The sequence below is a fragment of the Neopsephotus bourkii genome, unplaced genomic scaffold (assembly GCF_033783945.1).
Source record: "Neopsephotus bourkii isolate Nb327-2 ecotype Australia unplaced genomic scaffold, CSIRO-AGI_Nbou_v1 NB_272, whole genome shotgun sequence".
Taxonomy (NCBI): Eukaryota; Metazoa; Chordata; class Aves; order Psittaciformes; family Psittacidae; genus Neopsephotus; species Neopsephotus bourkii.
This window is the reverse complement of record NW_026900781.1, coordinates 19,898,618-19,913,966: the sequence shown is the minus strand read 5'-3', so window position 1 is coordinate 19,913,966 and position 15,349 is coordinate 19,898,618. Positions and strand designations below refer to the sequence as shown.

The following is a 15,349-nucleotide window of genomic DNA, read 5'->3' as shown; positions in this document are numbered from 1 at the left end:
TCTCTCTAAAATTGCAGGAAATTATTACAACTTAATTTTTTTCTTTGTATAGCAAACAAATTCTATTGCAGTTCTTGTTCTGGCTTCCTTACATGTGTATAGATACTGCACCATTTTGTTGGCTTCTCTCTTGTTCATACTGTAAAGCCTTTACTCTCCCTGAATAGTACTTTGTCAGTGTAAAAAAAAAACCCCAATAGCAACAAAGAATCTACTATAGCATAAGAATCCAGCCAGTAGGAAAAAAGGTATAATATTCTGTCTCTTCCATTTTTTTAGTTCTTTAAAATGAAAATCGTAAACACCAAGAGAATCCAGAAGGTGATCCAAGACCTCGTGGGTTCTGTTGGACTGCATATTTTGTATATCCTTGTGGCCCTCTCTTGATACCCACTTCCCTAAAGGGTTTAAGCTCTTTGTTATGAGGTTGCATATTCAAAGGCTGGAGCTTTAATATTGTGGATGGTTGATGAGTAAAGACACTAGCTCAGGTTTGTACTTTCATTCAGAGATGAAAGTTTAACTGGTCATATGATCAACTATCTGCACTGACACTCTAATATCTATTTCCTCTGTGGAAGCCATAGACTATTATAGACCTTAATCATATACATGCTGTGACTGTATAATGCTGCAGTCCATATAGGTAGGTACAGACAAGGTATGAAATCTTATGCCTGTGCAAGTCCTCTACATTTTCATCAAATTGCATAGATATAAGCATTAACATTTAAAGATCCAATTTACTGCTGCAGCTTATATGTCTTGTAGCTCGACTGATGAAAACAGAGTAGGAGAACATTCATGCAACAGTGTATTTGGGCTCAAGGAACAGAATTCTCTTGTTCTAGGTTATGAAAACAAGGGAGGAATATGTGTACTTAGATTTTTCTGAAATGAAACTTTCGTCTTGAAGAAAGAAAAAGAAAGGATGACTGGTTCCAAAGATGACTGCAAGACAAACATAGCTTTGCAGTAACAGATACAGCTACCACTGAATACTACTTTCAGTGTGATATGAGATTTTGTTTTTATTGTTCTGCAAAACTTTATTGAAAACTCTCTTAAGGCAGTTGTTATTTTTTTTTTAATTATTGCATCCAGAGGAAAAACATAGCAGCTATCTTGTGTTAAGAACATCTGATTCTTTTTAACAACTGATGTTCAAAACCATGAGTTTTCAAAACTGCAAACTTATCACAGACATAAGAAAAGCCTATTCTGCCCACCTTCTCTCAGCTATTTCCTAAAATAAAAAGCAATAGAAATTAAATTTATGAATTCGAACAAATGATAAATATTAAACTTGTAAATGCCATATATCTGGATACTTAAGTGTGCTTTCTAAGTGCTTCACTGATGCTTTATATATAGGTTGTATCACAAAGGTCCCAATAAAGGGCAGTGTTTAAACAACACAATCAAATGGTCATGTGAAAAGCAAAACAATTAAAATGTTTTTGTTTTGAAGATAAATTTCTTATTATGATTTGATTTAAACTGTCATTGCGTTAATTATGTGGGCAAACTGGAAATTGCATTTCTTGAGTCTCTGTATGTGTAGAAGTTTTTTGTGAGATGCACAGGGAGTGCATACTTACTTTTTGTATCTCCCACATAAAGCACAAAAGGCCTTTAGCTTTAACTTTTTCCAGTTCTTTCCCCTACTTTCCCCTGCCAAATCCAACTTATGATAATCCAAACGTTGCCTTCTGCTGTTGGTGGTAAAATCATTGCTCTCTCTCTTTGGGAGGTAACAAGAAAGCAGCAAGTACTTACTGCCGCATATTTATACCCAAGGCGTGACACTGACACATTAGAGATTTATGAAAATTTCTAACCCACTTATACACCTATTTTGGTAAACAACTAGTGTTGATATGCAGTCCTTAAAGTATAACACAGCATTTTCCCCTGTTAGTAAACAACATACAATACAGATCCCAAGTAAAATATGTTCAAGACCATAAAATATCTACTTCATTATGAATCACAATTTTAATAGTTATTCAAAACCACATCTAGATATAAGCATCTTGTATGGAAATTAACACAGCCATGGTCTTTCACATGAGATCACAGTCCAATATTCAAGGAGTTTATCTGAATCTTGGACTCAAATACAAATATACACAACAGTACACTTCTTTCAGGAACAATCCCTCTGGCTTTTGCTATGACTATCTGAGTGGAAATGATATATTAATATGGGAAAGAGCTGGAGTCATCATTTAAGGAATATTTTTAATATATGAGTTAGTCCATCAAGTATTATTAGCATTTAAATATTGATAGATAGTGGATTGATCTCTTTTGGAATCAGAATTTCAGGACCATGAATCTAGATCAAATAAATAGCATGACCTGATTAATTTTTCCTGCTGTGTGTACAGTTAAACACTGGAACAGATTCTTTAGGAGGATTATGTGGTCTTCTTCCCTGAAAGGTTTTAAGAAACATAAAAAATATAATGAAGAATAGTTTAAACATTAGTGCATGGAGCAGTGACGGAGTTAATGCTTCTCAGTCATTACAGATGAGTAGTGATCTGGAAGATCTCAGAAGGTATTCCATGGCACTACTCCAAAAATATAGCTGTAAAATGAAGCCAACCACCCCATCCTTCCACACAGCATACAAACCAAACTTCACAATACACACACACACTAAAGCTCAAGAGGAACACTACAGACAAGCATTTAAAGTTTACTCTCGTTTTCATCAGGTTTTAAAATGGAAACCATGAAGCAAGTCTCAATAAATAATAAGGCTGATTTGTTTGTTTTTTTTTGTTTGTTTGTTTTTTTTTTTTTTGTTGGTTTTTTGGGTTGTTTGGGTTTTTTTAAAAGCTAAATGATTCTTTGATTCAAGACGTTCATAAACACTTGCGCAAAGTGACTCTGAACGCCATTTTCCCTCTGGGCCTATTTGCTGTGAACTTATGATTGTACTTTTTAGGCACACTTTGTTAGGAAGGGCATGAAGTCATCCAGGAAGCACTGAAGGACCTGCTCTTGGTATCACAGCTGTAAAAGTAAGCAATAATTCAGCTTTCTATGCCCCGTAAATTCTTATTTTCTCCTTTAAGCAATAACCAGCAATAACCTTGACAGTACCCACTCAGTGCTATTCACCATGAAATAAACCAAATTGCCAACATCCTTCTCATTAATCCACTTTTTAAAAACATTCCAGAAAGTGTGAAGTATAAATGCTAAAATAAAATGGAATATATATTAAAATAATGCAATATCCAATTATTCATCATTTGCAATATGTTGTATACACCATGTCCTTGATATCAGCCAGTTTATTGATGACAGATTACAGTTTTCCTATTCTGTCAAGAAACTCATGGAAACTGTTCTGTTCAATGAGACATCCCAGACAAAACAGAGACCCATTTCTTTGAGATTTATGTGCTTGTTTTACCTTCATTGTCCCTTAGAGTAAAGTTGGGATTCAAAGAAAGCCCTTCATCAAGGGAAAAATGGAATCTTGCCCCATTTGCAGAGTTATCTTTGTCAGTTGCAGTGATAGTCTGAATTACCTGAAATAAAAATTAACAGTGAAGGTGTTGAAATTTGAACTTGACTCAAATAATACCTGGCTTCAGCAGGATCTCAAACTTACCTTATTTTAATTTTCTACTTCACTGCTGCTAAATTCAACTGATGAAGTGACTGGGCTGTTAGTTTGATTTCACCAGCATGAAATATTTTAGCAACCACACCTCAGGGCTAGGTAAAAGCATCTAAAGCATCTATACTTTCTGACATTATGATACATTCAGGACCTGGTATGGAGATTCCGCATTACATACTGGTGACTTTCAGAATTAGAGTTTCACTTAAACTTCTGTTTTTATGGAGCCAAAATTCAGGCTGAACCAGGTTGTTCTATGAGAAGCATCATCTGCTAGCCATCCCACTAATCAGATGTACTTTCATTGGTTAGGAAAAGTAACTGTTTAACCAAAATGGCAAGTATATAATACTGGCTGACTAAAATTCCTCTTAAGAATCATTTTTAAGTTGCCTGAGATCAGAACAGAAGGAACAGCAGCCAGTCCTGATTTTAGTCTGGTTTGCCCCAAAGAAACAGAAATTGATGGGAGAGGTATTTTTGAAAGGTAACACCTTTACCTTTGAAAGCCCTGGGGTTTCTGAGATTTACTTTCAACTAAATATGGGCTAAGCTTTTGGAACGTGTGACCAAGCAATATTTCTACTTCTGCTTTCATTTTCATGCTGGGTCTGGAAGCTGAAGTGCTAAAGTAGAATTTAATAAAAGTTGTTCTTGTGATATAGGCAGTGAAGCCCACACAGACAGCTGCACAGAGCTGATAGATATCCTAAGAGAACATGAGATGGGGAGGGAAAGAGCTCTTTTCATGAGAATTTTTCTATTCACTGTTCAGCTGTAGTCTGTCTGGACTGAACCTGAAGCATAAACAGTACAGGCTCAAGGATTTAGCCTGTTTTAAAACTAAAAGACAACATACAGTTCTCCACCTTCATTCACATAAGAGAAGCAAAACAAACACATATTTAAACAAATACATAGAGTACAGTGCTTATTTCTTTGACTATATACGATATAGTACATTATATTGATTATACACACATGACACAACTAATAATATTGATGATAATTGCTAAGAATATTTTAGAAGTTTGTTGTAATAATTTTTGGTAAACTGTAGCAGAATAAGATCAGTCAGAGACACCTATAATCATGCAGTTTGCCAAAGTTATGGTGATACTGGTGAAAATGCTTGGCAAAAGCTAATTATTCTCTACTGAATTTTGCTAAGGTAGCATATCTGTTATTGAAATAACCACCATGTAAAATCAGAAAAGTAAGATTAACTTAGCTAGATCTATTTGAGACCTCACTTGGAGTATTGTGTACAGTTCTGGTGTCCTCAACATAAAAAAGACATGGATCTGTTGGAACAAGTCCAGAGGAGGGCCATGAGAATGATCAGGGGACTGGAGCACCTCCCATATGAAGATCGACTGAGAAAGTTGGGGCTGTTCAGCCTGGAGAAGAGAAGGCTGCGTGGAGAGCTCATAGCAGCCTTTCAGTATCTGAAGGGGGGCTATACAGATGCTGGGGAGGCACCCTTCATTAGGGACTGTAGTGGTAGGACAAGGGGTAATGGGTTAAAACTTAAACAGGGGAAGTTTAGATTGGATATAAGGAGGAAATTCTTTCCTGTTAGGGTAGTGAGGCACTGGGATAGGTTGTCCAGGGAAGTTGTGAATGCTTCATCCCTGGCAGTGTTCAAGGCCAGGTTGGACGAGGCCTTGGGTAATATGGTTTAGAGCGAGGTGTCCCTGCTCATGGCAGGGGGGTTGGAACTTGATGATCTTAAGGTTTTTTCCAACCCTAACTATTCTATGATTCTATGATTCTATTTAGCTAATAATGCTGAAAAAGTCTAAGGCAAAGCAAGAAAAAAGTGAAGTTGATGGAGAAATATTTTCAAGAGAATCGATTTTTATTACTACTCAAATATTAAAAATACTGTTAAAGACCATGCATAGTTGTGGAAAGTTCGGGTAAGACCATAAAAAAAAGATATGAATTTATTAAATGTTGTTTACAAATCCTCAGTACTGTTTATCAGTGAAACATGTCATTTTCCCAAGCACCTTCAGCTTTTAGTTGACAGTCTAGTAGATAAACTTTTGTCCTGTCGTCCTCTCTTACATTAAATGTTCAGTGACATTTTACAGAATCTTGCTTCAAGAACATGCCATTTTTGCAACAAAATTAGCTGTGATCAATGCCTCAGTGCCACAAGACTTTTACAAAAGAAATATTTGGTTTTAGGACTAATTTTAAAGCTCACAAAATATACTGTCTCCATTCACACTCTTTCAGAGTAATTCAGAGGTGAGGAACAAAAGTGTGTGTCCCCTTAAGACTCAAATGTACTGTTAACCTTTTCTAATTAATGACCCAAATAATCAATGGCCTATTAGCAGACATTAACATTCACCTTACCAAGCTGACTGAAACAGAAATGTAGACATAGAAGCTCAGCTGCTGTAAAGCTCAGCTGACAGCACTGAAGTGATGAAACTGGAGCGTTATGCTATTTTTAAAGCCAAGAGTTGCAAGAAAAGAGGGAGTTTCAAGAATGGAGGAGAACTAATTGAGGAGGATAGAGAGCAGGTACTAAATTTTACTCAGATACTTTCCAGAACTGAATCAATAAAAGAGAAAATATACACATGACAAATTTATAGCAGAGATGTTCCTTGGCTGCTAACATTGATTTCTTTTGGCTATTAGAAATAAGAGCATCCAGGGTAAGGTAGCTCATGTTGACACCTTTATACATCCTGATTCTGAAGAAGTTCTTTGTACATGTATGTGTGTGTGCATGGGCACGAACATGTACAGTGACGGATAGTGTCAGGGAAATGACATTTCACTACTATAACAACTTTCTCTATTATCCTCTGAAAAGCACCAGAAAAACATTATCTTTAGAGTGAATGTGACTTGCAGATCTAGACAGATATTTTAATAGGTTCATACTCTGCCAGGAGAAACACTGGACTTGGAAACACTCAAAAAACCTATAAACTCTTCACTCCACTTTTCAAAACAAAGCATTTAAACTTTTTTTATACATCACTATTTGCTCTTATTATCCTTAAATTAATAAAAAAAAATTGCATTTGAAGCAATGGAAAAAATTATTTTTAAGTTCACTTTGCAGAAGACTGAAAAATTTCATTTTCCTACACTGACTATATTTCAGAATCATTCACAAAATCAGTATATTTCCAGAAGTCAAGAGTTCTCCAAGTCTAAATACTATATAAGATCAAAAATACAGCTACTTTACTTACTTTAATATATAACATCAACCAGGCTTCACCTGTAAGCTGTTGGAGATACTTAGTTTATCTTGTCAATAAGGTGATTGCTAAGGGAGTAAAGCTGTCACTTCAGCATGGAAATCTTCCCACATGCATTTTCTGTTTGCCGTGCTTTAGGGGGGTTCATTTAAGCACCTAAGTCCTTAAGTTTTATTGTCTTTTTTATTTTTGAAGGAAATATAATCAGCTGTGGAGGGAAAGGAAGCAAGAGACATAGGGTGTGCAATTAAATGATGCTGTGATTTACCTACATAGAAGCTTCTTGAACACAAACAAGCAAAATCAAAAAGTCTTCCATAACCCATAACACATTCAGAATGGATGTGCTGAAGAAAGAAACTGGGCTCTTCCAGGACAATGCAGGGCTGGAGCTCTGCCTCAAAAGCACTAGTCAAACAGAAGTGCCTGGCAGTACCTGACAGAATTTGTTCTTTAGTGCTAAATCTTATGAATCTTTCTTACAAGATGATGAATGCTCAGAGTAAGTACTACTTTTTTAGTGATTCAAAACCATCCAGCTGGGCATGCTTTTTTGGCATATGGAACACTTGTCTTGTTCTGTAATCCTTGTTTATTTGTTCTTCCCTAATATTTGTTGAACACTGTCATTTTCTTTATTAAACTAGACAGCACAATATTCTGAGTAAGAGCCATGTACTTTTGTATTTTGTTTTTGGTTTGGTTTTTGTACAGTGCAATGATTTCACAATATTTTCTGAAGCCTTGTCATGCACTGCATATAAAAATTAGTGCATGTCATATATGTGATGGAGCCCTGTGAAAGAATACAATAGCATACTGATCCAGCTACTTTAGGAGTCTACTGTTTGTACTTCTGCTTGTAGAGTCCTTCATGGTAGCATTAATCTTGGGTGTTAACTGCAGTGCTACAGAGATCAGGAGTTGTTCATGCTTGCAATGGTAGCTCTGAGAGAAATATGATGCTAACTGAAATCAGGAACAAATGATGTTACTGTAAAGCTTATTTTATCCTTTAAACATCTCTCTCGTAAATTTCTATTTGCAAAGCTACGACTGGAGAGTAAAGATTCTGCTAATAAGAAACATCAGCTACTCACTACCAACACCAACCCCACCCAGATAACTGTGCATTCCTGAGCTAGCTTTGCTGCATGCTTTAGTTTATCATTAATTATAACAATTATGTTAAATTAATATAAATTAAAAAAATATCAGAATATGTTGAAAGCAACTGCAATTAATGCTAAGAAATGTTACCTTATTTTTTTTTAAATAGTTTTTTACAAGTTCTAACTCTTCTATTAAGCTTTTAATTAATGTTTTCTGGACATTATTTTTACTTTAATAAGCATGCTAATAAGGGATATTCAGTTGATAGACCTGCTTGGATTTTTAAAGGCTTTGAGTGAGGTGTCTCAATAGCAGCACTTAAGAAATCTATAAGGTAAGAGGGAAGGCCCTTGCATAAGTAATTGCTCAAAAGACAGGAAATAGTGTCTCTTCTGTAAAATGTCTATTCCACGAAGAGAGGAAGTCACAGGGATTTCTTGTTCCACACAGGTTTATGCTAGGCCACCTGCTTATTATTACACTGACCATCTTATAAAGAGTATGAATAATCAGCCCACCTATTTATGATACTGAATTGTTCAAAGAGGAAAAAAGGAAGGGCTGACATTAAAGACCTTCCAATACTCGGTAGCCAGGCAATACAAGGAGGGGTGAAATTCTTTATACATTGACATAAAGTCTAAACTTCGCATACATGATGATAGACTCTAAGTTGACCATTACTTCCAATGATAATGGTGTTATGGCAGACAGTTTTTTGCATTCAATGCTTACTAGTGGTTAAAAAAAAACCTGTTAGAAATTGCTAGCAAAGGAAGAGAACAAAGCAGAGATCATATACTATGAATCAGAAACTGTGATAAGAATTATAGACCCCTGCATTGTGAATCTTGTTTCCTCATCTCGAGGTGAACAGAAAGGAATTGGAGGAAGTTTAAAGGATGACAAGATGAATGATCAAAAGCATAGGAGGACTTTATCACAGCTTGTCCAAGTAGGACTCTTCGGTCTGGACAAGAGAAGGCTGAGGGGCAATATGCTAAAGATTTATGAATAGCACAGAGATAATAAATAGGGATCAGCTATTTTCTCTCTCTCTTTTGCTCTCCCAACACAATAACCGGTAAATATTGATTGAAAACAGCATGGGAAGATAAAAACAAAGAAAGAAAAAAAAGCAATGAAGGAGGAGAGAGGTCTTTCTGAAACATGCAACTAAACTAAAATTCCTTGCTGCATGAAGTAGCAGCTATCAAATGTTTTTGTTTGTTATAGGAAAAGATAGATTAATATAAGATGGTTATTAAAGGTTTATGGTTTTCATAACCACAGAAACCACTCAGGAAAGATACGAGTTCACAACTGCAACTTAAAACCTGTATAAAGACAAAATAGCATAGAGTGCCAGGTAAGAACTCAATCTATGCAAAAAACCAAAGGCACTTAGAAAAATTGTCAAACCATAAGCTGCAATGAAGTGCATCAATCACAGCAACAGTGACTGGAATGTGATTCAGCTATCACATTTCCAGTCTCAGTTCTGCCCCTCCCCATGCTCATATTTGTGAAAAGCCCCTTCAACATCTTTCCCATAATGATCCTGCAAGCTCAAGGTCAAGCAACATGCTCATTTTTTAATGAGAATGGCAGCCATGTTAACCAGCCATTTCAGTGAGCTGTATGCTACCATATGGCACTTAGATAAACGATGCTAAATCTGCTTCATCCATTTTGTTCAGGATAGTGGTTTGTCAAATTCCATTACATATCTGACAAGATTGAAGCTTTTAGATATTTACCAAAGATATTTTTGGTAATTTTTTTCAGCAACAAGAAAGACACATTGAATAAATTCCCAAATCTTCTCCCGTCAACCTAATACTGTTATAACAGCTGAATCAAATGTAAAATACAAATACGAAATCAGAAAGAATTATTACATGTTCCCTAAATCAAACTTTTTACATATGTGACATTAACAAATAAAATAATTCTTCCTTCTCACTCAGAGAAAGATAACTGTAAGAGTTACCTGACCAGGCTTTGCATTCTCACAGACGACTACATCATACTCTCTGGCAAGCTCTGGAGGGTTGTCATTGATGTCCAGGATTCTAACACCAACTTGAACACGGCTGACTAGCTCAGGGTTGTCTGCAAAATACATAAGGGGGCATTAAGCCTTTTGAAATATTAAACATTCAATGACATCACAGTATCACAGTATCACAGTGTGCTAGAGATTGGAAGGGACCTCAAAAGATCACCTAGTCCAATCCCCCTGCCAGAGCAGGAACACCTACATAAGATTACACAGGAATGTGTCCAGGCGGGTTTTGAATGTCTCCAGAGAAGGAGACTCCACAACCTCCCTGGGCAGCCTGTTCCAGTGTTCTGTCACCCTCACTGAGAAGACTGGAACCTCTTGTGTTCCAGTTTGTACCCATTACCCCTTGTCCTATCATTGTTTGCCACTGAGTAGAGCCTGGCTCCATCCTTGTGACACTCCCCCCCTTTATATATTTATATACACTAATAAGGTCACCCCTCAGTCTCCTCTTCTCCAAATTATAGAGACCCAGCTCCCTCGGTCTTTCCTCATAAGGGAGATGCTCCACTCCCTTAATCAACTTAGTTGCCCTGCGCTGGACTCTCTCCAGCAGGTCCCTGTCCTGCTTGAACTGAGGGGCTCAGAACTGGACACAGTATTCCAGATGCGGTCTCACCAGGGCAGAGTAGAGGGGAAGGAGGACCTCTCTCAACCTACTAACCACCCCCCTTCTAATACACCCCAGGATGCCACTGGCCTTCTTGGCCACAGGGGCACAGTGTTGGCTCATGGTCATCCTGTTGCCCACTAGGACCCCCAGGTCCCTCTCTCCTACACTGCTCTCTAACAGGTCGTTCCCCAACCTATATTGGAACTTGGGGTTGTCCCTGCCCAGATGCAGGACTCTACACTTTCCCTTGTTATATTTCATCAAGTTATTCCCTGCCCAACTCTCCAGCCTATCCAGGTCTTGCTGGATGGCAGCACAGCCTTCTGGCGTGTCAGCCACTCCTCCCAGCTTAGTGTCATCAGCAAACTTGCTGATAGTACACTCAATTCCCTCATCTAAATTGTTGATGAATATATTAAATAATACTGGGCCCAGTACTGACGCTTGAGGCACTCCACTAGATACAGGCCTCCAACTAGACTCTGCCCCATAGACTACAACTCTCTGGCTTCTCTCCTTCAGCCAGTTCACAGTCCACCTCACTACCCGATCATCCAGACCACACTTCCTCAATTTATCTGTGAGGATGCTGTGGAAGACTGTGTCAAATGCTTTGCTGAAGTCAAGGTAGACCACATCCACCGCTCTGCCATCATCCATCCACCGTGTTATTTCCTCATAAAAGGCTATGAGATTGGTGAAGCATGAATTCCCCTTGGAGAAGCCATGTTGACTGCCCCGCATAACCCTCTTATCCTTGATATGCCTTAGGATGGCACCAAGGATAAGGTGTTCCATCACTTTCCCAGGGATGGAGGTGAGGGGTGGTCTATAGTTACCCGGGTCCTCCTTGAACTTTTTGAAGAACTGTCGTGGTTTAATCCCAGCCAGACAGCTTGTTCACCCACTCCGCCCCCCTTCTTGCCCTCCCCCTACTCCTGGAGGGGCGGAGAGGAGAATCAGAAAGAATGCAACTCCCATGGGCTGAGATAAGGACAGTTTAATAACTAAGGTATAACACAAATCACTACTGCTACCACCAATAATAGCAATGATAAAGGAAATAACAAGGGGAGAGAATACAACACCTCATCACCAGGTGACTGATAACTCGCCCCCCCAGCCCGACCAAGCACTGACCCATACCTCCTCCAACCCTGCAGTCCCCCTAGCTCTTCCGGGTAACTCCCAGTTACCCCCTGGGCATGACGTGCTGTGGTATGGCATACCTCTTTGGTCAGTTTGGGTCAAGTGTCCTGTCTCTGCTTCCTCCCGGCTTCCCCTCCTCCCTGGAAAAGCATGAGGCTCACAAAGTCCTTGGCCAAACCAAAACATCATTTTTTTTTCAGCTCTGTTCCGAGCCCGAATGTCAAAACACAGCACTGCACCAGCTACCCAGAAAGAGAAAAATGACTGCCACTGCTAAACCCAGGACATTATCCACCCCTTATTCCATACCAGTCACGTCATGCTCAGATCCCACATTTTCAGTATACCATCACTCTTATCTAAGTGCACTCTCATCGTAGTGCATGGGCCAGTCCCTATAAAGCTGCTGAGTCCATCTGGAAACCGACTGCCACTGCTAAACCCATGACAAGACTGGAGTGACATTTGCTTTTCTCCAGTCATCAGGCACCTCTCCCGTTTCCCAAGACTTGGTAAAGATGATGGAGAGTGGTCTAGCAATGACTTCCACCAGTTCCCTCAGCACCTGCAGGTGCATCCCATCTGGACCCATGGATTTATGGATGTCCAGATTGCTCAACTGGTCTCTAACCCATTCCTCATCGACTAAGACAAACTGCTCTGTTGACCTGTCTTCATCTGAGGTCTCAGAGGTACAGGGTTCTTCAGGACTGCCTCTGGCAGAGTAGACAGAGACAAAGAAGGCATTCAGTAACTCTGTCATCTCTGTATCTTCTGTCAGGGCACCTGTCCCATTCATCAGCGGGCCTACATTGCCTCTGGTGTTAGTTTTATCTGCCATGTATTTGAAAAAGCTCTTTCTGCTGTCCTTGACCCCTCTCGCCAGCTTTAATTCCAAGGAGGCCTTAGTCATCTTAGCTGCCTTCCTACATCCTCTAGCAGCAGCTTTATATTCCTCCCAAGTGGCCAGCCCTTCCTTCCATGACCTGTAAACTCTCCTCTTCCACTTGAGCATACCCAGCAATTCCCTATTTAGCCACGCAGGTCTCCTGGCCCTCTTCCTTGACTTCCTACGTGTCGGGATGCTCTGATCTTGAGCTCGGAAAAAGCAGTCCTTGAACGTCAACCAACTATCTTGGGCCCCTTTACCTTCAAGCAGCCTTGCCCATGGGATTTCCCCTAGCAATTGCTTGAAGAGGCCAAAGTTTGCCCTGCTAAAGTCCAGGGTTGCAATTCTACTTGCTATTCTACTGGTCCTACCACACAAGATCCTGAATTCCACCATCTCGTGGTCGCTGCAAGCAAGGCAGCCCTCAACCTTCACTCCTTCGACCAGACCCTCCTTGTTAGTGAGGATGAGATCCAGCAGCGCACCTCTCCTGGTTGGCTCATCCACCATTTGCATGAGGAAGTTATCATCTATACACTGGAGGAACCTCCTGGACTGCGGCTGGGTTGCCGAGTAGTCCTTCCAGCAAACATCAGGGAAGTTAAAATCCCCCACGATGACCACGGCCTGTGACTGTGAGGCCGCTCTCAGCTGCCTGTAGAAGGACTCGTCAACTTCCTCAACCTGATCCGGTGGCCTGTAACAGACCCCCACAACAGTATTGCCCCTGCCAGCCTGCCCCTTAATTCTCACCCACAGACTCTCGACTCGCTCATCATCTGTCCCCGGACAGAACTCAACGCATTGTAGCTGCTCTCGCACATAAAGAGCAACCCCATCACCCTGCCTGGCTGGCCTGTCTTTCCTGAAAAGGACGTAGCCCTCCATGACTATATTCCAGTCATGTGAGCTGTCCCACCACATCTCTGTAATTGCCACCACGTCATAATCTCCTGACTTAACACAGGTTTCTAGCTCCTCCTGCTTATTTCCCGTGCTGCGCGCATTGGTGTACAGACATTTCAGGGAGCGAGCTGAGAACACCAATTTCACCCTAGGATTATAGGAGGCCTCCCAGTCTTCATCAATTCTGGAGTGCTGCCCCACCGGGGCAAGCCCAGCTACAACCCCATCCCCCTTTGAATCTAGTTTAAAGTTCTCCAAATGAGCCCTGCTAATTCGTGCCCCAGCATCCTTTTGCCTCTGTGAGATAAATCTTTCCCACAAGCCATTGTCCAGACTGGTGCCCTATAAAACCAGCCATTATCAAAGAATCCAAACCCCTGCCTGCAGCACCAGCCTTGAAGTCAATCGTTTATGGACTGAATTTTCCCATTCTGTCCCACATCATCAATGGAAGATGGAAGGAGTGAGGAGAAGATCACTTGAGCCCCAGACTCTTTCACCATACAGCCCAAGGCCCTGTATTCTTTCTTTATCCCCCTCAGATGCAGGAAGCAGCTTCCCCCTCACCTGTCTGGAAGACCAGCAGTGGGTAGTAGTCTGTTGGGTGCACCAGGTTGGGGAGCGCCCTGGTGATATCCCTGATCTGGGCTCCAGGCAGACTACACACTTCCCTGTGATGAGGGTCAACTGCATATTGGGCCCTCTGTTCCTCTCAGAAGGGAATTGCCTACTACAATGACCCTTCTTTCTTTCTTATCAGAGGCAGTTTAATTTAAATTTAAAAATATATCTAAACAATAGCTAGATGAGAACTCTATAAAGCTTCAGACTTTCAGGTAGCAAGATACTAAAAGTTGTTTGCTGTGTTTCATTAACAGTTTTGAAACATAATTTTTAAAAAAGTGAAAAGTATGTTGTGAGTCTTAGGTCACTGTTATACTGTAGCAAAAAAATGCAAGTTACTCTAGAACTGGTGGTGGAAAGCTGTTGGAGTTATCACATACTGTCACACTGTATGCTATGAAATGATCAATTACTTTATAACAAATGTGAAGTGCCATCGCAGTATTGAGTAAAACCTAATAAAAAAATATTAAAACTTACTTCTTTTTCTCAGTCCTTTAAAATACAAAAATAATAAGATAATATGAATGCAAAGGCACATAGAAGCCTTTTCCAATCTTCACCTTCTTCACAAGGTTCTATGCTATTACACAAAGTAGTTAAAGATTTTTGCTTTAGCAGTGACACACCAGTAAGAAAGTTATATTTAAGTAACAGTGTCTTAGGCTATAATCTGTACTTCTGTGAGAGTTACCACTCAAAATTTTGAGTTCACCCTCAAAAATTTCAATAAATAGAATCCATTCAGCAAGAATACATTTTTAATGATAAAATGGGGAAGAAATATTAATCCATAGTTATCTTGCTCTTACTACTAATTACTAAGAAAATTTTATTTTGTTAAAATAATTATATTAAAACTTTTTTATAATTAAAATCTACCTTCTGATTTCTGTGTAAATATCAATTGGTTAGATGTCAAACTTGATGTTACTTTCACCAATTAAATTAAACTATCAGTACAAAATAATAAAGCCATCTCTCAAGTTCAACAAGATTGAAGAACAGGGTCTTGTCCCTGTGTGTACTCATGGGAAGAAAGAAAAAGAAAAAAAAAAAAAGAGAAATACTAGAATATTAGTAGTCTAAAGCTCATTTGCCTTGG

The 15,349-nt window shown here is 39.4% G+C and overlaps 1 protein-coding gene across 5 annotated transcripts in view; it reads right to left on the bottom strand.

Annotated features, from left to right (window-relative positions):
* Positions 1 to 15,349, bottom strand: part of CDH18 (cadherin 18) — a 584,308-nt gene that overhangs the window by 12,100 nt on the left and 556,859 nt on the right. For all 5 annotated transcript variants that reach the window (XM_061346700.1, XM_061346697.1, XM_061346698.1 and 2 more), the window contains 2 exons: positions 9,989 to 10,110; positions 3,434 to 3,551 (listed from right to left, as the gene is read on the bottom strand). In XM_061346700.1, the coding sequence (XP_061202684.1) occupies positions 3,434 to 3,551; positions 9,989 to 10,110 (240 nt within the window). The remainder of the gene's footprint in view (positions 1 to 3,433; positions 3,552 to 9,988; positions 10,111 to 15,349) is intronic.